We start from the raw sequence: 22613 nt of genomic DNA on the forward strand, positions 1-22613 counted from the left end.
GAAAGTTGCTGCAGCTTCACGATAACCCAGCAGGGGGGTGTTCATTCCTGGTCCCCCCTTCCCCTCGGCACTCCCTTCCCTCCCCGGCACTACCCTCCTCCGGTCCCCTTGCCCACGGCGCTCCCTTGGTTGCCCGAGCGGGACGGGAGATGGGCGCGGGGGGTGGGTTGGTGGTACGCAGTCGCGGCTGGCTGGTGCCTGGGGCGGGAGGTGGGGAGCCGCCTGTTCCACTCTCCATCCCCCCCCCTCCTCCTCCTGTCCACTGTGTGTGTGTGTGTGTGTGTGTGTGTGTGTGTGTGTGTGTGTGTGTGTGTGTGTGTGTGTGTGTGTATGGGAGAGAGACTGCGTGTGTGTGTGTGTCTATGGGAGAGAGAGACTGTGTGTGTGTGTGTGTGTGTATATGGGAGAGGAGACTGTGTGTGTGTGTGTGTGTGTGTGTGTGTGTGTGTGTGTGTGTGTGTGTGTGTGTGTGTGTGTGTGTGTGTGTGTGTGTGTGTGTGTGTGTGTGTGTGTGTGTGTGTGTGTGTGTGTGAGAGAGAGAGAGAGACATTGTGTGTGTGTATGTATGGGAGAGAGAGTGTGTGTGTGTGTGTGTGTATGTATATGGGAGAGAGAGACAGTGTGTGTGTGTGCGTGTGTGTGTGTGGGGGGGGGGGAGTGTGTGTGTGTGTGTATGTATGTATGGGGGAGAGAGCGTGTGTGCAGGACACCAGAAGTACCCCCCCCCAATCACCCAGTCTGTCACCTCACCCCCTAAACCAGTCACCCCCTCACCAGTCACCCCCCTCACCAGTCACCCACACTCTCTCTCTCGCCCACACTCTCTCTCGCCCACACTCTCTCTCTCGCCCACACTCTCTCTCTCGCCCACACTCTCTCTCTCTCGCCCACACTCTCTCTCTCTCGCCCACACTCTCTCTCTCTCGCCCACACTCTCTCTCTCTCTCGCCCACACTCTCTCTCGCCCACACTCTCTCTCTCTCGCCCACACTCTCTCTCTCTCGCCCACACTCTCTCTCTCTCGCCCACACTCTCTCTCTCTCGCCCACACTCTCTCTCTCGCCCACACTCTCTCTCTCGCCCACACACTCTCTCTCGCCCACACACTCTCTCTCGCCCACACACTCTCTCTCGCCCACACACTCTCTCTCGCCCACACACTCTCTCTCGCCCACACACTCTCTCTCGCCCACACACTCTCTCTCGCCCACACACTCTCTCTCGCCCACACACTCTCTCTCGCCCACACTCTCGATATTTTATTTACCTTGTATATCTTAACCGCCCTATACCTACACCAAAATAACCTATACTGCTTTCTTCCAGATCTGACTCAAGCTTCACACGGGAGACACAGGAATCCCCCCTAATCCAGAAGACAGGTAGGGAACACCTCCCCTCCAAAACATAGCATTGCAGGAATGAGGTACCTGGACATTGAGGGACTGCGGATCAGGTAAGATCCCAAGCGGGATTGCTGTCCTAGATATTGTGAAGCGGGGGCATCCAGGCACTGGTTAAGGGGTTCAGGAAACTAGTCAGTCATTCACATCTGGATTTTTTATCTAGAGCCGACATTTATACACACACACGTAACAAGGACTAATTGTAGTAAAATGTAATACAATAAATAAACTTATGTCAAAAACAAATGTTGGTCTTACTAGGAATTTATTCAATTTATGTATTTTTTTTTAAGCGGGGCTGGGGGCGGGACTAGGTGGCGAGTATTTTTTGGTTCGGCGAGTAGATTTTTGGTTGATTTGTCGACCACTGATGATAACTATATATAAATATATTTGTGGACAGTACAAAGAGCTTTCGAAATAACTATTTATCCCACGGGCAGTACAAAGGACTCGGGGCCATCACTTAAGGATGGAGGAAAGGCGATTTTACCAGCAACAATGGAAAGGGTTCCTTACAGTAAGGGCAGTTAAAATGTGGAATTCATTACCCATGGAGACAATGATGGCAGATGCAATAGATTTGTTAAAAAAAAAAAGGTTGGACACTTTTTAGAAAGAAAAGGTATTCAGGGATATACCAAATAAGTATACATGGGAAGAATGTTGATCCAGGGATTAATCCGATTGCCAATTCTTGGAGTCAGGAAGGAATTTACTTTTTCCCTTACGAGGTATCATTGGATGATATGACTCTGGGGTTTTTTGTTTGCCTTCCTCTGGATCAATACGTAAGTATAGATATAGGATAAAGTCTGTTGTCTAAATTTAGCATAGGTTGAACTTGATGGATGTACGTCTTTTTTCAACCTTATCTACTATGTAACTTGTAATGTGTATGTAACTTTAGCTTAAGTATACATCTGTGTAGCACTAGTTTAATTATGCTTGCATCTGTGTACTGTGTAGATGTATTGGCTGGCGGATTGAGAGCCCCTGACCAGCCAATCAGCAAGTGATTATGGGGTTTAAATACTCCCTTACTAGTGCATTACTTATTCCTGATGAATTTAGTTTATCTAACGAAACGCGTAGAACGGACTGTTGGCAAGTATATTCCCCCTGCATACTGCTGTGGCTTATCCGGTTAGCCTTCAGCCTTGAATCTGAGTCAGCGCAGGTCGGTCGTTGTTACGGCGTGATCCTGTGACGTCAGTGTGCTGCAAGTGGTGCTATGGAGCTCTAAGTGTGGGTATCCCCCAGAGCCAGTAGTCTATTGGGGTTGCAGTGAATTGTTCTGTTGCATTGCTGTACCTATACATGTACTGCCACATCAAAGGGACTTTGTATCTGTGATTCTACAATCAAGCAGACGAGTTCCAGGATTCAGTGTCTTCATCGGAGCCTTATCCAGCCTGTGTAAAGAATCTTTGCAGTAACTGGAGAGGAGAACCGTGTGAACAGCTGATACTCACCAGACGGAGTTGACTTACCATCAGAGCGGTAACATGTACCCTAAACAAGCCCTGTCCAACTGATTTGTCCTTGCTGTACGTGCACATTTTACCACTTCATTATTTATAATTATATCTTTACAATTTTACACTGAGAGGTCGTGCGCTATCTTTTTTTTCCTTTCTAGAACATTTAAGAATTAGAGATCTGAAGAACAGAAATCTTTTTTATGGGAGCAGTACAGATACACAGAATACAAATTATTGGACGAATATACTGTATAATTACATTTTTTACACTTTTGCCCAGAAGGTTTTGGAGGATTTTTGTTTACTATAAACGTGTTTAGATGTTTTATTTTTGTTATAATTAGTGTGGTATAAAATTGCAGACTTATTTGCAAATATGGTACTTTACTATATATTCTTAAAATGTATTTATATACCAGTATATATTAGTATGTGAGAGTGACTACAGTATACGCCTGCTGTTCCAAGCTTTTTTTTTTTGCTCAGTGACATACACAGCTAGTTATAAAAAAAATAAAAAAAATAAAAAACAGAAGACTATCTATCTTGACATTGTACATATTCAGGTAAATAACAAATGGGAATACTGGAAGTCACACAGAGTCAGATTTATAAAGACACACAGGAAGACACTGACAGAGACAGGCACAGGGAGACAGACAGGGGCAGTGACAAGTGACAGGCTGGTTTAGGACATTTGGCTTTGGCCATTTCACCTCTACCAAGTGACGGCTGGCGCTTCGCCATGACTCACCCCACCGCCGCGAACTGTCACTGCCGGTCGTGTCGCCGCTAAGGTAAGTGAGTTACTCTAAAAACCCCTAACCAGTAAAACTTACCTTAGAAGCGGCTGGCGGCAGGGGTTCCAGCACCAGATCGGCTGAGGCGAAGGTTCCATCTGTGGCCGAACGCCGGCGGTAATTTGGTCACGGCTAAACAGTCGCGACCAAATGTCCCATTTCGGAGACAGGCAAAGGCAAACAGACAGGGGCAAAGACGGGCACATAGAGGGGCAGAGAGAATGGCAGAGGGAGACACACTGACAGGGGCAGGGAGACACACTAACCGGGGCAGAGACAGGCGCGCGGGGCTGCACCGACCGGGGCAGAGACAGGCGCGCGGGGCTGCACCGACCGGGGCAGAGACAGGCGCCCGGGGCTGCACCGACCGGGGCAGAGACAGGCGCTTGGGGCTGCACCGACCGGGGCAGAGACAGGCGCCCGGGGCTGCACCGACCGGGGCAGAGACAGGCGCCCAGGCCTGCACCGACCGGGGCAGAGACAGGCGCCCGGGGCTGCACCGACCGGGGCAGAGACAGGCGCCCGGGGCTGCACCGACCGGGGCAGAGACACGCGCACGGGGCTGCACCGACAGGGGCAGAGGCGGACACAGAGATACTGTATACTGACAGGGGCAGAGGCAGACAGAGATACACTGACAGGGGCAGAGACAGACACAGAGATACTGTACACTGACAGGGGCAGACACAGAGATACCCTGACAGGGTCAGAGACAGGCACAGAGATACCCTGACAGGGGCAGAGACAGGCACAGAGATACCCTGACAGGGGCAGAGACAGGCACAGAGATACCCTGCAGGGGCAGAGACAGGCACAGAGATACCCTGACAGGGGCAGAAACAGGCACAGAGATACCCTGACAGGGGCAGAGACAGGCACAGAGATACCCTGACAGGGGCAGAGACAGGCACAGAGATACCCTGACAGGGGCAGAGACAGGCACAGAGATACCCTGACAGGGGCAGAGACAGGCACAGAGATACCCTGACAGGGGCAGAGACAGGCACAGAGATACCCTGACAGGGGCAGAGACAGGCACAGAGATACCCTGACAGGGGCAGAGACAGGCACAGAGATACCCTGACAGGGGCAGAGACAGGCACAGAGATACCCTGACAGGGGCAGAGACAGGCACAGAGATACCCTGACAGGGGCAGAGACAGGCACAGAGATACCCTGACAGGGTCAGAGACAGGCACAGAGATACCCTGACAGGGTCAGAGACAGGCACAGAGATACCCTGACAGGGTCAGAGACAGGCACAGAGATACCCTGACAGGGTCAGAGACAGGCACAGAGATACCCAGACAGGGTCAGAGACAGGCACAGAGATACCCTGACAGGGGCAGAGACAGGCACAGAGATACCCTGACAGGGGCAGAGACAGGCACAGAGATACCCTGACAGGGGCAGAGACAGGCACAGAGATTCACTGACAGGGGCAGAGATAGCGACAGGGGCAGTCAGACACAGAGATACCCTGACAGGGGTAGACACAGATATACTGTACACTGACAGGGGCAGATGTAGGAAGAGTGGAAACAAACACTCACCATCTAGCAGAGCTGTAGATCAGCAGAGTATGTAGTCTTCGCGTAAGGAGGACCCAGCTCTACATCAGATCCATGTGCTCTGCTCAGCCCTCGCTTCCTGGCTCCTTTTTTGTGTGATGCTATCTATCACAGAGGAACCCAGAGCCGACAGGAAGCGCCGGCTGCAGTATGATGCGGGGTCTTTCAGTAGATCTCTGGCGCTCCCTGATGACATCACAAAAAAGTATAGAAGAGACTGTTATGTAAACACCACAGAAATTTCCAACAGTGGAAACCACACTGGTAATGGCGCAGTGTATAATCCTGTAGTGCCCTACTTCACTTATCCTCTTGTAAAAGTCCGATTATACACCTTGTGTTGTAAATGTTATGGTTTATATTTTGTTCATTGACACACCTGGCTATTTTTGCAAATAGCACACAACTACAAATGACATGGAGTAGGACTCTGGGAGACACACACAGGGACAAATACATTAACAAACACCGGGAGACACTGTCAGGAGGTGACACGCAAGAGGGTGCAGGATACTGGGATGCAAACAATATAAAAACAATAGACACCCAGGCGCACACCCCCAAAAGGGTTCAAATTATTAGCACTTTTTTTGTGGACCTGAGCAGCAGTGTGTTGCAGAGTCTCTCAGCAGCTCTCTGAAACCTCTGAGAGCATTGCAAGAAAGGAGACACAATCATTTATTGTTACCGGATCCTAGAAAGGGATCAAATTGCAGAGAACATAGGGATTTTCTGGAAGGTAAACACTGCCAATCGCCCTCCGCTTCCCTCCCACAACCCCAAATAGAAAGTGTCTCTTAACAGATTCCTGCTATCTAGGCTACAATGTGTCCTAGTACAGTATGTTCACTTGTGCTCAATAGAGATGCGCTAACCAGTCCAAATCCTTTTACCGGATATTTTAGACCAAATACGTCCCTTTTACCAAAATCCCTCTGCGCATGGGCACTACAAAAATGTGCAGATCAATTCAAATCCACCATTCGATAGAAGACAGATGGATTAATCTGTGGAGAGGGATATTCCCCACCTCCCCCCCAGGCTGATAAATCTGTGTCCGGATTTCGGTTTGCTCTCTAAAATAAAAATGCGAAACTGCGGATTTGCCTTTTTGAGACTGATTTGTGGAAATTCACAGGCCTAAAGAACCGGCCAATCCAAGGCAAATACAAATCTGGAAAAAAATGTCCATTTCTAGTGCTCAAGCATGTGATGTGTATCGTGCCAGCAAGACATGCAAGAACACAAGTGAACATGCCCAGGCCAGCTGTCAAGGTCTTTGTCCCTAAAATATGGGGGCATTTTCAATACAGGAGATGGTTCTGGGAGAAGTTTGTCCTATGTGACACAGGATCACATTTGAAATACTATTGCCAAAATCCACATGAAGCATCACAGTCACAGACAGCTCAAGATGGAAATCTTCCTATGAAGGAAGATTTGAGTAGAGAATGAGAGATACCTTCATAGTCATGTATTGGGAGAAAATTACTTTAATATGGGAATTCGAGAACAAATTATTCTTTTTTTAATATTAGAAAAGTCTCTGATAATGATTGATATGTCCTCTGAGCATTACCTGCTCTTTTTTTTTTTTTAAATATTGTTTAGTGTTAAAAATGATTGTTTTCTTAATCTATAGCATTTGAGAGCTCCATTTTGAGCTCACAGATACTAAATATTTAAATATTCTCCAGGAACACTGGATGCAGACGGACGCTCAAGACAATGTTGAGAAGCATTTACGGATGCAGCGGATTCCTTGCTATAGCACTCTGAGCCTCTGAGACTGAGTATCAGCTTATTATGTTTTCTCCTTGGATGAGCCAGAGGACTTATGTAAGTGAAGTGCCACTGATATGTGGGAACAGGTTTAAAGAATGTGCCCAAAATGTAGCCCCCTTTTATTGGACATTTTGTTTTCCTACAGCTGTTGTGGTTGTCCTGGCATTCATGGTCAGTTGCTACAGCACCATTAGTGTTATTGTGGGTGTTTCCCTGTTGGATGTTCTGTTTTTAAGTGTACCCTGTTTACACTTTTACCCCGTTTTTTACGCTGAGATCAGAGTGGGACTATTGGGACACTGCTGTTCAGTATTACAATGTACATTGATTGTATCTTATGAAGTGTTTCTTACTTTATTAATAATTAGAAGAAAAAAATCTCCGTACCTGTGTGTGCAAGTTATGTACAGTATATAGAGTGCTGTGGGTACAATAGTATTTTAAGGGAGATTCTCTTACCCCTTACAGCTAGAGGAATTTCATAGTAGTGCTGTCTGACTTTTCCTATAGTGTAAATACTGTAATTCAATAGCTCATATCTCCTGCACGAAGCATCAGATTTTTGTTTGATATTTTTTAAACCACCTGGAAGAGCAAAAGAAGATCAATCAAAGTAAATCCAAAAGATTTATGCAAAAACAAAGGGAAAGGATATCAGCTGCTTTAAATGAATAACAACCCCATCTTTATGTAGCACTGTTTCCCCCAACCCCTGGGAGATCCACTCTATTGCTAACGTGTGGTGCTGAGACATACCTGTAAGTTCAGGAGAGCTCAGCTGATCTGCGGTGTAGTGGAGATCAGGACAGGCTTTTGATGTTGTCTGTAGTTCTTTCCTTTGGTGTTTAGCGCCTCCAGCTTCAGAGGGTTCTTGTAGTACCAGAGACAGTCCTCTCTGAAGCACATATTCCATATACCACATGCACTGACTCAATCCAGGCTGGTGTATGATTAATTAAAGGGCTTTATTCTTAGCAGTCACTGCATGATGGTATTACAGCGGTGCAAGTGTTCAAATGGTTCCCACCTCTGGATGGTGCTTGACCCTGATAGTATAGGGTCATCTTCCTGGGTCAGATGTTCCCTAAGTCACAATACTGAGAGTGAGCACGCTCATCCCCGCCATGGGAGAGACTCACAGCTCTCTGCTTCGTCTCTCCTCCAGATTAGGAACAAGACTCAGCTAAATTTGCATTCCCTCCTAGGAAAAACAAGAACGGGCGGGCTCATGGTCTATAACTATACCAGATACTGATGGGGCGGCCGTTATTCAAACGGATCTCAAATCAGTTTTTGTGTTGACCGCTGTATTCCATTCGGTATTTCCGCGTTTTGACCACTATTCATGCCGCGTTCGCGCAATCCGGCACCGGGCAGCCACACGCGGTGGATCTGTTTAATTTAATGGATTATTGTTTCTTTGGATTCAATTCTTCGCATATCCGTCATGTGGCAGAGGTTAATGAATTATAATTTGGTTGCTATTCTTTGCGTATCCGCCAGGTGGCAGAAATTGATGCATTTAATGAATTGTATTGAATTGTAATGTGCATGATACAGTGCTACAGTATACAGTATTTTGCTACAATGTAAGGGTGCAGGTATTTAAAACAGATAGCACCCACGTCTATACTGGTACATAGTTACAGTGGCCCATTGTGAATTGTCCTTGATTTTTCGAAGACGTTATCAAATTAGGCGTTCTTAATAAAAAGCTTTAAATACTCAATGTGTGCCTTTTTCTTTCCCCGCACAATAGCTGAGCTGAGTGGACACCACAGGCGTATAAAAAACCTGACTGTAGTTATACATTTTAAATATATTCGGCAATAAATGCTGCAGCAGATAAAATGGCGACTGTATCTGAAATATATGAATATTTAATTTCGAACTATGATTTTTACAAGTTTTCACCAGACGTTCATGGGTGGAAGCATGCGATAAGAAAAAGCTGTGTGTGCTGTGCACGCGCATAGTAAGTGAAACTTCTTTGACGTTTGTCGCAGAAATTGACTTATAACGCGCGTGCTCGGCACACATGTGTCAGTCAGTGTATGTGTCAGTCAGTGAGTATGTATGTGCGTGTGTGTCAGTCAGTGTGTGCATGTGTGTCAGTCAGTGTGTGCGTGTGTGTCAGTCAGTGTGTGCGTGTGTGTCAGTCAGTGTGTGCGTATGTGTGTGTCAGTCAGTGTGTGTGTGTGTGTGTGTGTGTGTGTGTGTCAGTCAGTGTATGTCTCTCTCTGTGTTGTGTGAATGTCTCTCTGTGTCGGTCAGCGTGCGTGTGTGTCAGTCAGCGTGTGTGTGTCAGTCAGCGTGTGTGCCAGTCAGTGTGTGTTCGTGTTTGTGTCAGTCAGTGTGTGTGCGTGTGTGTCAGTCAGCGTGTGTGCGCGTGTGTCAGTCAGCGTGTGTGCGCGTGTGTCAGTCAGCGTGTGTGCGCGTGTTTCAGTCAGAGTGTGTGCGCGTGTTTCAGTCAGCGTGTGTGCGCGTGTGTCAGTCAGCGTGTGTGCGCGTGTGTCAGTCAGCGTGTGTGCGCGAATGTCAGTCAGCGTGTGTGCGCGTGTGTCAGTCAGCGTGTGTGCGCATGTGTCAGTCAGTGTGTGTGCGCGTGTGTCAGTCAGTCAGTGTGTGTGTGTGCGTGTGCGTGTGCCAGTCAGTGTGTGTGTGCGCGTGTGTGAGTCAGTGTGTGAGTGTGAGTCAGTGTGTGAGTGTGAGTCAGTGTGTCAGTCAGTGTGTGTGTGTGTGTCAGTCAGTGTGTTTGTGTGTGTGTGTGTGTCAGTCAGTGTGTGTGTGTGTGTCAGTCAGTGTGTGTCTCTCTCTCTCTGTGTTGTGTGAATGTCTCTCTGTGTTGTGCCCCCCACCCCTCCTCCTCCCCCCCTCCCACTACCCCAGGCGGAGCTGCGGACACGGAGCTGCGGACTCCCAGTCCCCCCGCCCCCCCCCCGGCGACACGGTGGTCCCGTTACCCCCCTCCTCCCGACTTCCACTACCCCCGGCTTAGCTGCGGACACGGAGCTGCGGACTCCCAGTCTCCCCGGCGACACGTGGTCCCGTTACCCCCTCCTCCCGTTACCAAAGCAGGAGCGACAGGGCAGGGGGTGGAGCCTCGGCCTCAGATAGCTATCCCACCACGGCAGCGTGCTCCACGGCGGGCAGCACCGCAGAGCCCGTGCCGGATGAGGGGAATTAAGGGACCCCATAACTGACTGACAGCCCCTCAACCAATCGTCAGTGGCGAGACGTGACAGCCAATCACCGGTTGCCTCGCAGCAGCGCCCTCTGCCAACCACACCACACACACAAAACCTGCCATCCACAACATGGCTATGGACAGAGCCTCTGCGCATGCGTTGAGGAGGACGGCTGCCGGTGTGGAGGAGCGGGTGAGGGAGAGCGGCGCCGCCGCATGTCAGCGGCTGTGTGGGGGATGCGGCGGCAGTTAGATATCAGCAGGCGCGGGCAGCGGGCGGGGAACGGTGTGGGGGGAATGGTTGGAATGGTGGCCGTTAGGAGCGGCGCCGGCGGCTATCGACGCCGCATATTGTGACAGGGGCGGTGTGAGCGGAGCGGCGTCCATTACGTGACGTCACTTCCGTTTCACATTTCGCCCCACATTCATCCAGTTTTATCCCATCAGAGGTGCCACTAAAGAAGTTTCACTTCAAAAACCTTAAGTAACGATCAGTGTTTTTTTTGCATTGCCCCTCCTGCCGGAGAGATTTGCGGGTATTGGGGTGTCATGCCAGAATTTCACAGTATGTTTGATCATGGCAATTTCAAAAGAAGAAAGGTCGGTTTAACCCATATAAGAATCGTCAATCCCGATCCAGCAATGTGCCGGCAACAGCACCGGCCGGTCCGACCGTCAGTGATAACCTGGTGAACGGCAATCCTTTGTACCGGTCCCCGCCTGAATACCTGGAAAATTTCAAGCCTGAGCATGATTTCGCGTACAGGTACCAGCAAACTTGCATTTACCAGTACCAAAATGATTTCCTGCTTCATCAGTTGTCAACTACAAGTGTACCATGTCAGGTGTCACCTGTCAACTATAATGCAGACTTGAGGAGTCACAGTGAGTCATCACCTCCCGTTTGGCAAAGTTTATAATGAAGGTAAATATACAGTACAGTAATGTACTACATTGTATTACACTATACTGTACTGTACAGTACATGACAGTATTACTGTACTGTAAGTTTAGAGCTGCAGTTCAAGCTTGCGTGTGTAAAAACAAAATTATTTTTTAAACAATACTGTACGTACTTTACAGTGCATCAATACAATACTGTATGCGAGTTGAGGGGACAATACTGTACAATACTGTATGCGAGTTGAGGGGATGCTTCTCTGCTGAGTGCACTTTGAAGAATGATTTGATTGGCCATCGAAGTACGTGATGCTGCAGCTTAAAAATGTAGGGAGAGGGTGGGGTTGAAGAGTCAGCCAATCAGAAGTTTGTTCTCATCCTACAGACACAGATGTAGGATATTGCTTGAAATGGCTGCTTTAATTCCCAATGACACGACTTGACGCATGCGCAATACTGGTAATAGCATATTTGTTTCTTTTTCCCCAGAAAAGAAACTTTGACATCAAGCGGAAAATGACAAAAGAAGGGATTTGGAAGGACCTCCAATATCGCTCTTTTTTAAAGTTGCTTGCGCATTGTTTGCCATGTAGGCATACATTTAGTAACAGTGCCATTTTTATTGATAGAACAATTGTGAGCTTTATAGAAAACCTTATACTGTACAGTATGCTGCTTTTTTCATCTTCAAATCTTTTTTTTACATTGTACAGTACTGTCATCTTCACAACTTTTCTTATAAACACCAAAAATAAAAATGTATATCTTTTATTTTATACAGTATGTATTATTTATTATTCAATGCTTTCAACTTTTGCAACAGTACTACTGTTTTTCTTTTACTGGTATGCGCATGCATGTACTGTGCTGTATGTCTTATTTTTACTTTTTTTTTTAATAACAGGTAAGAGAAATGCCCTTGCATTACATTACAGTATGTGAAGTGCAGTGCTTTGTTGAACTGTTAATAAGAATTTCAGGTCTGCAATAGGGGGTCAAAAAATACATTTTATTTTTTAATTCAAGTTTTACAAATATATATTTTTGGGGGGTTATCGCCATGGGCTTGCATAGCAATTATGGATATTATGAGATTCAAACAGTACTGTTGCTTTTTAATTCCAGACTAGTCATGTACGTTCTTTCTGAGGTGGGTGGCATACTGTAGTACTGTGATTTTTATTTGGGGGTGTTTTGTACATGAACACCGTACTATATTCTTACACATCCCCCCAGCCCCCCTTCCTTTTATCATTGCGGCAGTTCATAAAATGAAAAGAAACAATAAATGCAGACATGGCTATTTTTAGGGATCAAAACATTATGATTACCTGTTGAGAATATGTCTTTGAACTACTGTACAGCTTTGAACTTCATACAGCTCGCACTCCCCCCCCCCCCCCTGCACACACACACGCACACACAAGGCTCAATGATTTCAATTTCTTATCAACACCTCTGACAAACCATGCACCATGCCACGCATGCGCAAGTGCGATAAACTAAGCCCTTCTAACTTGCCTTTTCTTCAACACAACACTCCCTCCCCCCCCCCCCCCCCACACTAGTAATAAGATTAACATGTTGTGTGAGATACAGGCTGAGCTAAGCCCTTCTAAAACTGCTATTGTACTGTAACAAAAAAAGTCAACTTGAAGTTCAAAGCTTATCAACAACACAACAACAGAGCCCTCCAACAGAGCCATTCAAGTAAATGTACTGTTGCGTGATTATCATGAGCTGGGCAGAAGACATGTTGGATAATCCTTAATGCAGGAAAATAGTATTTTTCTATAGAATTTTATTGCATTATTAACAGAAATGATTGATTAAACAATAAAAATATAATAATTTTTATAAAACATTTTTTGTTTTTCTATATATTGTTTCCCAAACTAATGTGAAGTGCAATGCTTTGTTTGTTGAACTGTTCATAAGAATTTCAGGTCTGCAAGAGAGGGTCGGTTTAAAAAATAGATTTTATTTTTTAATGCATAATACAGTACAAAAATACAATACAGTAGCTCTTGTCTTTCTCTTCGTTATGGCATTGCGATATGGGTGGAGATCGGGGAGAGAGAGGGCTGCAGCTCTGAAAATACAGTATTTCAAAAGGTTTTTTTTAAAACAATTTTTTTTTTTTTTTTGCCAAACACGAATTTCTATACAGTAACTACTGGGAGAGGGTGGAAGAGGGGGGTTTGTGTAAGATACAGGCTGGTTTGTACATGAACACCGTACTATTATCTTACACATCCCCCCCCCTTCTTTTTTCATTGCGGCAGCTCTGAAAATTAAAAGAAACAATAAATGCAGACATGGTTAGTTTGAGTGCCATACAGTATTTACAGTGCTGTAAAGTGCCTGTACCATACTTACCTGTGCCTGATTAACAGAAATAAATGATTAAACAATAACAATATTTCAAAACAATAAAAATAAAAAAGAATATGATTAAACGCATTAAACCATAAATCCATGTTTTTTTTGGTAAACTTTTGCACTACAGTAGAGTTTAGGAAAAGTCAAGGATGGGTTGTGGAACAGGTGAGCGGCGGGGGTGCAAGGAGAGGATCGGGACTCCACTTGACTTGCACTGTGCTAAGGGCGCCGAATTTCTTCACAAAATTAGGCCCAGGGGTCTTAACTTTTGGAGCCTTCGGAACATTTTCTTTATTCTGATTTGGTTTTTGCTTAGGTTTTGGCTGGGAAACAGCTTCCGCCTTTCGCTTGGTCGGCACGGCAGAAGCAAGCTGGTTCCTGCGTCCGTAGAATCGGGGGCGATCCATTGAAACAGAAGGACAAATGCACAATGCAGTATCTGGACAAGAGCAAGTTCATATAGAGATCAGTGTGTGAGAGTCTATGCAATTTGTCTCACCTTTTATTTGAAATTTTTTGCGGGCATGGACACAAGGTGCAGGCGTTAAAAGTGGGCGTGCTGTGTACTAATCCTGTCGAGTGACGTTGAGGCACATTAAATTAAAGTATAAATACACCATCCATTTTGTGTATTCAATGCACATTCAATACACATCGAATTCACATTGAATTGCTCTGTGTGTGCGCGCATTTTTTTTCTAACAACAGCGATGCCAAAGAAAAGGATTTCAAAAGATCTCAGCTTGAGAATAAAGGATATGTACCAGAATGGACACACGACATTTTACAGATCCAACGCTGGTTACTTGCTTCGCGCTTCATTTTGGCAAAAAGCACTGTTAGTTATCATGCGCATGGGAAGGCCAAAAACATCAAAAGAAATCCGACCGTCACTACTGAGTAAGTACAGTACTACTACAGTGGAAAAATTGGGAAAGCCCTTAATACCGAGGCTACAACCAGGCACTTGAGAGTACACCTTAGCCACTTGATTGAAGACAGACACCAGTGTATATAAGATAATAAAACTATTAAAGCCTCCGGTAATAACTCAGTGAGTTGGGCAATGGTTTGACCGGATAGAAGTATAGGGGGACACCTCCCAAGGGGGCGCCCCCAAGTAAGTCACAGCCCGGTAACCAAGCGCCTCACCTGTCTCCCTTGAATACCGCGTGGAGGTGATGAGCCCGTCTGCACTCACGAAAAGCCGTTCCCGTTTGCAAAGGGAAAATCCTCAGGCAGCTTGCTCCCACGCTGCTACTGGTGTCGGCGTGCTCCAACCGGAATTGACGTCACAGGAGAAAAAGTTAGGTAGTCCGAGGTTCACAGCATCTTCAACAGCCAACGCATGGATATAAAAAATAAAAAAGAGGAGAAGAAGAAAAAGTGGTGCAGGAAGCACACAGGAGCCTTTTCTATTAAAGTTTTCAGGATACAAATAGTGCTGTTACCCCATATGGATCAACGTCACTGAGGAAGCTAATTTGCGAAACGCGTCTGACAAACTTTGGACAACACAGGCCACCGTACAGAAGAGTAAGAGCTCAATCCCAGTTTGGCCAGCACTGCGACCAGAGCGCATGCGCATGCGCGGAAGGCGAGAGCTGAGACAAGGAGAGTGCAAAGCGAGAGGAAATCCGGTCTGTGCACGAGTACCGGAAGACCCACCGCTGCTGTTTACCAACCCTCCTGCAACAACACCAAACCGACTGGAGCAGAATCCATATTGACAGTTAAAGACTCTGGAAGACGGTCTGTGGAATCTGGAGACACCTCCTCTCTATGCCATTATCTGTTGGCTGTTTGTGAGTTCCCAATCTCTTTTTAATATCGTTTGTTAATAAAACAGTGTTATACTATGTTCCCTTCTCTTTCCTAATTTTGAGGTATCACCCAGAGGTCCTCCCTATCACTACGAAAGATCCATTATCCCTATGTAAGTGTGTTCCTAATAGAAACCTATATATTTGTTATTGTACTCTAACTACTCCTGATTGTGGTCCCTTTCTCCATTTATATTAAATGTGTCCCGGAGTCACAAGTGGAATCACGCGCCGGGGGATCCCCCCCGCTCTTTAAGACTGTTACGTATAGAGGTTGGTGAATCACCTCTAAGAAACTCTGGCAGCAGGTTAACACTTTGTGTGGGACTGAAGTTTATAATCCACTTTAACACGTTTGGCGCAACTATTTTCTTTTCTTTTATGATGGATTATCAGTCCAAATAAATATTTTCAAAAGGTCATAATGTTTAATGCGCAGAAATGTGATACTGTGACACGCTTGCAGTATGCGTTTCACACTGCTCTGTGTATAATACAGATATAGTACACACAGTACAGTACACACGCTGCTCTGTGTATAATACAGACATTTAATTACTATTGGATTTTTATGAAAACAACTCGCGATCGCCCACTTGAGTTTCTCGACGGTATTGCAGACAACGCTAAAATGCCCTTTTCTGACCTGGACAAAACGATAAACAAGACGCGTGTTTAAGTCGGCACGATTCAAATAAATTGCGCGCCATCGAATGGGTATTCCGATCTACACACCACGTTAAATGTTCGAATAACGGCTGTCCCATCAGTAGGCTTACACAGACCATGAGTGACCACCTTACTTCTTTCACTCATAAGAGGGGCATGAGGGGGGTCAACAAACCCACAGATAGAGGGACTTACATAACAGGGTGGGGAAAGATAGGCAGAAAAGACATACCCTGTTACATTTACAATAGAATAGGAGTACAATGCCCTTCCACAAATGAAAACTGCAAATTAATTACGATGATTAATGTTTTAACACAATGAGGCTGCATAAGGGGTGGACATTTGTACTATAGGGGGCTCAGGACCAGCTGACTTAACTGGAGAGAAGTCGGAGGATACTGATTTACATAATACTTTTTTTTTCGTCCTATACAGTATATGAAACCCTTATTGCCCGGCTCTTAAAGCAGCAGTTCAAGCAATATCCTACATGTGTGTTTTTTTTTTTTTTTTTTAAATAAATCAGTTCTGTACAATGAGAAAATACTTGTAGCATTAAAAAAAAAAAATGTTTTAAAGACATTTTTAATGTTTTTCTAATGTAAGAAGCATTTCCAAAGTGACAGTTCCTTTCCCTTCTGATAGGCTCTGGCTCTTGAGTCCCGCCCTCTCTCTAGCAGTGAACCAACTATATCTAATAACTGCCCAGTCAATCATATTATAGGAACTACATTGCCCAAAATGCTGTGCAAGAACTGAATTAAATAACCCGGAGCAAGCAATCTATTACAGTCTATTACAGGAGAACGGATTGATATGCAGCTTAGCTAATCACTTGTCAGCGTGCAGATTGAATTAATGCACATATTGAATGGGATTTTATTTTTTTAACGGCAGCTTGAACTGCAGCTTTAAGAAGTTTACATCAGTTGATTATATAGCTGTACATGACTTTTCTCAGTCTCTCATACCTTGTCAGGGTGCTGGAACCACGCAGGCTGGGCGTAGATATGCTCATAGAAGAATAATGGGTGCCAGGAACTTTTATAGTACAAACAGGAGCTTTATTAACAGCCGTTGATAATGCTGTTCACACTTAAACACAGCACTCAATTCTCAGTTCATTATATATACATATATATATATATATAGCCCCGGTCTTCCCTTTAGTCCCCCTCCTCACCTTCGGTCACCTCAGCTGTGGTTGGGAATGCTGCGGGTAGCGCGGGTGCCAGCGGGGGCATGCAAGCGCCTCCGGTGAGGTTTCAGGGAGTATGTGGGCCGCCGGAGTGGCGAGCGCCTCGCCGGAGCTCCGAGGGGAGCAATTACTCAGGGCGCTGCCATCTTGCCTTTGCACACGCATGCACAGTGTCTTCCCCTAGTGCGGCGGCCATTATAAATAGCACTGATGTGCAGAAGGTAGCGCAAGTGGCGGCCAATAGGGAAAGGCTCTCTTCGGGGACTACATGTCCCATGAGCCTCTAGGGCAGTGAGTCACATGGCGCGAACCAGCCAATAGAGCTGTGAGAATCCCCTGCTCAGCTATGGATACATTTTGCGTGTTGAGACGCGCCAAGCAGTCGGAGAAGGGAGCCAGACCGAGAGGTAGGGTCTCAGGAGCCTGTGGGTTAAAGTCCCTCGGCTTCGCCTCGGGCCTCCAACTCTTCTAGCCAGGGCATTATTGGGCAGCAATGCCCTGTTCTTCTGGGATTATTACTTAAATATAGATATACATACTGTACACTGTTTACAGGACTATTATATTATTTGCCGGATTCACTGATGCACTGAATATTTAAGCACTGATAGTTTCAATGTTTATTTTGTAAGCGTTGAGGTAGGTACTGTCTAACTCATCCATGCATAACAGATCGAGAGTTTACCAAGCACCTGCCGGTGGGGCCAATCCGATTGTGCTCCGGAGCTACTACCTTGAGAACTCCTGCTAAGCAATTGTCACTCCTCTTCCCGAATGAAAACAATCTTGGGCCATTACTCTAGACCAGGGGTCTTCAAACTATGGCTCGGGGGCCACAACAGGCCTTCCACCAGATTTTATGCGGCCCGCATCAACTTGAAATATGTATATTTTTGCTCATTATATATCATTTCCCAGGTAAGCACGGCATCCTTTCTTTGTAATTGTCACATTTCTCTTTTGTTCTGAATCATATCATGCTGATTTCCCCCAAAAGATCCAAATAAAACTTATTAATTTATTTATAAAATATAGAAATTCTTTGCCCTGCGAAAAATGTGTAGAATATACGATGTGTCCCTCATTCTGAAAAGTTTTGAGACCACTGCTCTAGGCGCTTAACTAAATGGGACACATTCCCTAACTGAAAACTACAGTATAAAGGTGACAAGACATCCTTAGTAAACATAACTATACATTTAAACATATTTACATTACTTACAGTGAGGCCCTCCCCAAGTGCCACTCCAGAGGAATCTGGTTCTAGACCATTCAGAGAAGTGCTATATACCCTCCCATCTTCTTATGATAACATCACTTGTCAGAAGACCTAATGAGGATTAGCTATCCTTTCTGCAAGTCCTCCTTCATCATATAATGGGGAGGGGAGTAACCTGAGTAATCCCACATAGTTAACCTATTAAAGCTGTTAACCCCTTATACTAACTAGTAGTCCCCAAAGGGGGGGCTGAAGTGTACACAGTGCAGCACATATAATTTTGCAGGTATGAATTTCTGCCTTGTAGAACGTACCCAGGGATCTGAACCAGGATCACCCAGGTCAAAGGCAGCAACATTACCACTGAGCTACTCCTTCAGCCTTCTTTAGCAGAGTTTAACTCTTTGACTGGTGACCCGCAGGTAAAAAAAAAAGCCAGCAGAGGGCCTTGATGTAGCCCTTAGACTCTTTTGCTCTTGCTAACTTGATACAGTACTAGTTGGTTAGGCAGCTATGTGCAATTTTTCACACTGGAACCCACTTGTAAATTAAGGTGATGTAAATATATATATATATGGTACAGATGTTATGAATGCTTGCAAAATATTTAAATGTAATAATTTTCAAGTCTTTAAATATATCTAAAAGGACATTACAATACGCTTGTGGACCGTCTACTTCTAAATGTTTTCATATCTGGTTCCCTATGAAGACCTTGTGGAAGACCTCCAGATGCAGAGGGATTAAAGAAAAGTTGTTAATTCACACACACTCACAGTCTTTTCTTTTTCTACTCACCTAGCATGTTACTTGTGTGGAAACATTTTTTTTAAACTCCTTCACTGCGGGAGAGGCCTGGTACATTTGGCTTTGCATAGAAAGGATTACACTTGCTTGTGAGGTATGATTCTCAGGTACATTTCAAGGAGAACCGACAACTCCGGACCCCAACTACCTAGGCACATTCTGACAACAATTTGTTCGCAAACCCCCCCTTTAAACTCATACCCTAACAATCCCTGCTTGCTGGCATTCCCAGAAAGGGAAAAACACATACAATACTTTTATTATGCATAGTACATTGGAATCTTACAATGTTACTGAACCCAAGAGCTAACTCTCTTGGACCCTTATACACGGATCAGGGGTAACCGAAATGGGCTTAACCTTTGAGAGCCTGGTTTACCCCATACCATCATAGTTGCCTACAAGTAATGATGTGATAATATCACTCTTTGCAGCAGTCAAGACAAACAAACTACACCCACAGGCTCCATGCCTGTTTTTTCAAATATCGCACAGCAAACTAAAATTCCTATAGAGCCCGTTTAATTATGAATTTAAAGCAGCAATCCCTCCTTAACCCCCCCCCCTTCTCCCAATATATATATTAACCTTAACTGTACTGAGGGGTCCCACTGTCCCCAAACATTCAAAAATCCCCGAGTTCCCAAGATATTTGTATTTTTTTGCGCCTGATTTTTACACAAAAAAAGACAAAACATGGCTGCAGGGTCAACAATAGAAAACCGTAACGTCATCACCCTATGATGTCACAGTTTTCTATTGGCCGCTGGATTGAGCACTGAGCCCAAAACCATGTTTTGTCCAGTGAGCAGATATTCAACCGCCGCCAGAACTGGGGACTGTTGGACGTCAGGAGACCACATAGCAGGTTAGCAAAAACGTGTTGAGCCGCATAGATCACTGCTTTAATATATATCTAGCAATGTGAGGTTCCTGGAGCTTGGGGTAGCAAAGTCTGACTTTAGTAACCCCCAAAAGAGTAAAACAAATGTTAGGGAAAAAAACAAGCACAAATAATATACTCCACATATTTAAATAAATAATTCAACGTCCGTATTGTTTTTTTCTGTTTCTTTATGTTTTATATTTGCATGGTTTGAACTTTGCTTTCAGAGACTGGATTTTGTTTTGTGGGCTTTTTTGAACTGTCCACTTGCCTGGTTCCCTGCGGGTTGCATTAGATTATTATTGGAAAAGGGTGAATGTGCGATTGCTTTTAGAAGTCTTGAGTGTGACAACAGGGATTTGAATTTAGTTCATTATCCTGCAGTTTGGATTTGCAAGCCAATTTATCATGAGTTTATTATTTTGAGCTGTAGGACTAAAACAGGGATTTCTAATGTCTTCACTGTGATATCACCATTCCCAAAGGGGTCCCTAATGTCAGGAGAATCAACATTGAACTATGCAGCTTGAAAGGGTCCATATAATTGGAAGGCTATGCTTGTAAATGTTGTGTGGGGGAGTACCAACTCCAGTCATAGCTTTCAGTCTGCCTTGCTGAAACAGAAAAATGAAAAAACAAGAAAAGCGCACAACTCATAGTGTAGTAAGTATATATATATATTTATATATATATATACACTGTGCTTAAGCTTAAGCCTATAGGGAACCATGTTAAAAATGGTTATTGAGGCAAAAAGTGACACTGTGTGCTCATTTGCATGTCATTTCCCAGAATCCGTTGCTGCAGTGGAAGTGCTGTATGCTGGGTGATAATGGGGAAAGGTGGGGTTGCAGACCTGCCTAAGACATGCAGATGAGCATACAGCTATATTTGCATATTTGCTTTCCTGTGGAGGGTTTTTGTCACTTTTTTTACTCACCATAACTTAACTCAGTATTATGGTTTAGCCTATCCCATAAGCCTCTCTTGCATTCCCAGTAAAATCAACCCCACACTGATGAGACCCATCAAGGTCGAAACAGCTGTCTGTGGGTGGTTTTCTGGGTATGCACCTTAACCCTGGCTGTGCTCAAAGCTGTGACCATGCAGCAAGCTTAAGCCTATAGGGAACCATGTTAAAAATGGTTATTGAGGCAAAAAGTGACACTGTGTGCTCATTTGCATGTCATTTCCCAGAATCCCTTGCTGCAGTGGAAGTGCTGTATGCTGGGTGATAATGGGGAAAGGTGGGGTTGCAGACCTGCCTAAGCCATGCAGATGAGCATACAGCTATATTTGCATATTTGCTTTCCTGTGGAGGGTTTTTGTCACTTTTTTTACTCACCATAACTTAACTCAGTATTATGGTTTAGCCTATCCCATAAGCCTCTCTTGCATTCCCAGTAAAATCAACCCCACACTGATGAGACCCATCAAGGTCGAAACAGCTGTCTGTGGGTGGTTTTCTGGGTATGCACCTTAACCCTGGCTGTGCTCAAAGCTGTGACCATGCAGCAAGCTTAAGCCTATAGGGAACCATGTTAAAAATGGTTATTGAGGCAAAAAGTGACACTGTGTGCTCATTTGCATGTCATTTCCCAGAATCCCTTGCTGCAGTGGAAGTGCTGTATGCTGGGTGATAATGGGGAAAGGTGGGGTTGCAGACCTGCCTAAGACATGCAGATGAGCATACAGCTATATTTGCATATATATATATATATATATATATATATATATATATACCTGCCTAAGACATGTGAATGTGCTCACAAGTGATCTTTTTATTTGCTATATATAACGTAAAACGTATATATATATATATATATATATATATATATATATATATATATATAGCAAAAAGAGACAGCACACTGAAGGTAAGAAAAAGTAGTATGTATTAAAACATAGGCACCGCAACCAACCAACGTTTCGGTCCTCAGGATGGGACCTTTTTCCAGGTAATGAGGTGTTAAAGTGCCAAACATAACACATATATACCAACAATCCCGTCCACACCCGTACTCACCACCAATGGCAAACATCCCAGTGAGAACACGAGCTGCAGCAGCTAAAATCACTGTGAATGCTGATATCCCAAGGCTTGAATCCTCCCTGATTCACTTCCCTGTATGTTGGCCAATAGGAAGCGACGCTGCACACTCCAATAGCGTCCCCACGCACATCTCCATGGTAACCCGCAGACGAATGTAAATACACCTCACATGCGGCCTATGTCAGTCAGCTCACCCGCAGTACACGATCGCGCATGCGCGAGCTCCTCAATGTAAATAAACCAGTAAACGGCCGTCACAGGCCAATGCTATAAGCAAAAATATGTATCCAAGGGACTGGAAAGACACTTGTTACGCTGGAGTAGCCCGCAGACCAGACCTGTCCCTAGAACTGAGGTGGCAGGTATGAATACACACACCGACAGAGCAAGAGACGTGTCTGGGTTGTGGTATTAGATTGTGCCAGGCAAGATGGGGAGTA

At 45.0% G+C, this 22613-nt stretch overlaps 2 protein-coding genes across 6 annotated transcripts in view; one reads left to right on the forward strand and one right to left on the reverse strand.

The window, feature by feature from the left end:
* Positions 1–5408, reverse strand: part of MEI4 (meiotic double-stranded break formation protein 4) — a 342746-nt gene extending 337338 nt beyond the window's left edge. For both annotated transcript variants that reach the window (XM_075597973.1, XM_075597974.1), the window contains exon 1: positions 5244–5408. The gene's annotated coding sequence lies outside the window, so the exon portion shown is untranslated. The remainder of the gene's footprint in view (positions 1–5243) is intronic.
* A 63-nt stretch (positions 5409–5471) lies between these two features.
* The window catches only part of LOC142492127 (uncharacterized), a 44107-nt gene continuing 26965 nt past the window's right edge, over positions 5472–22613 (forward strand). For 2 of the 4 annotated variants that reach the window (XR_012800761.1, XM_075594821.1), the window contains exons 1-2: positions 5472–5525; positions 6959–7100. Coding sequence is in view for 2 of the 4 variants with exons in the window: in XM_075594821.1 (XP_075450936.1) it covers positions 7068–7100 (33 nt within the window). In the remaining 2 variants the exon portion in view is untranslated. The other 2 variants (XR_012800760.1, XM_075594822.1) reach the window with 2 other exon arrangements.

Source organism: Ascaphus truei, chromosome 4 (assembly GCF_040206685.1).
Source record: "Ascaphus truei isolate aAscTru1 chromosome 4, aAscTru1.hap1, whole genome shotgun sequence".
Classification (NCBI taxonomy): Eukaryota; Metazoa; Chordata; class Amphibia; order Anura; family Ascaphidae; genus Ascaphus; species Ascaphus truei.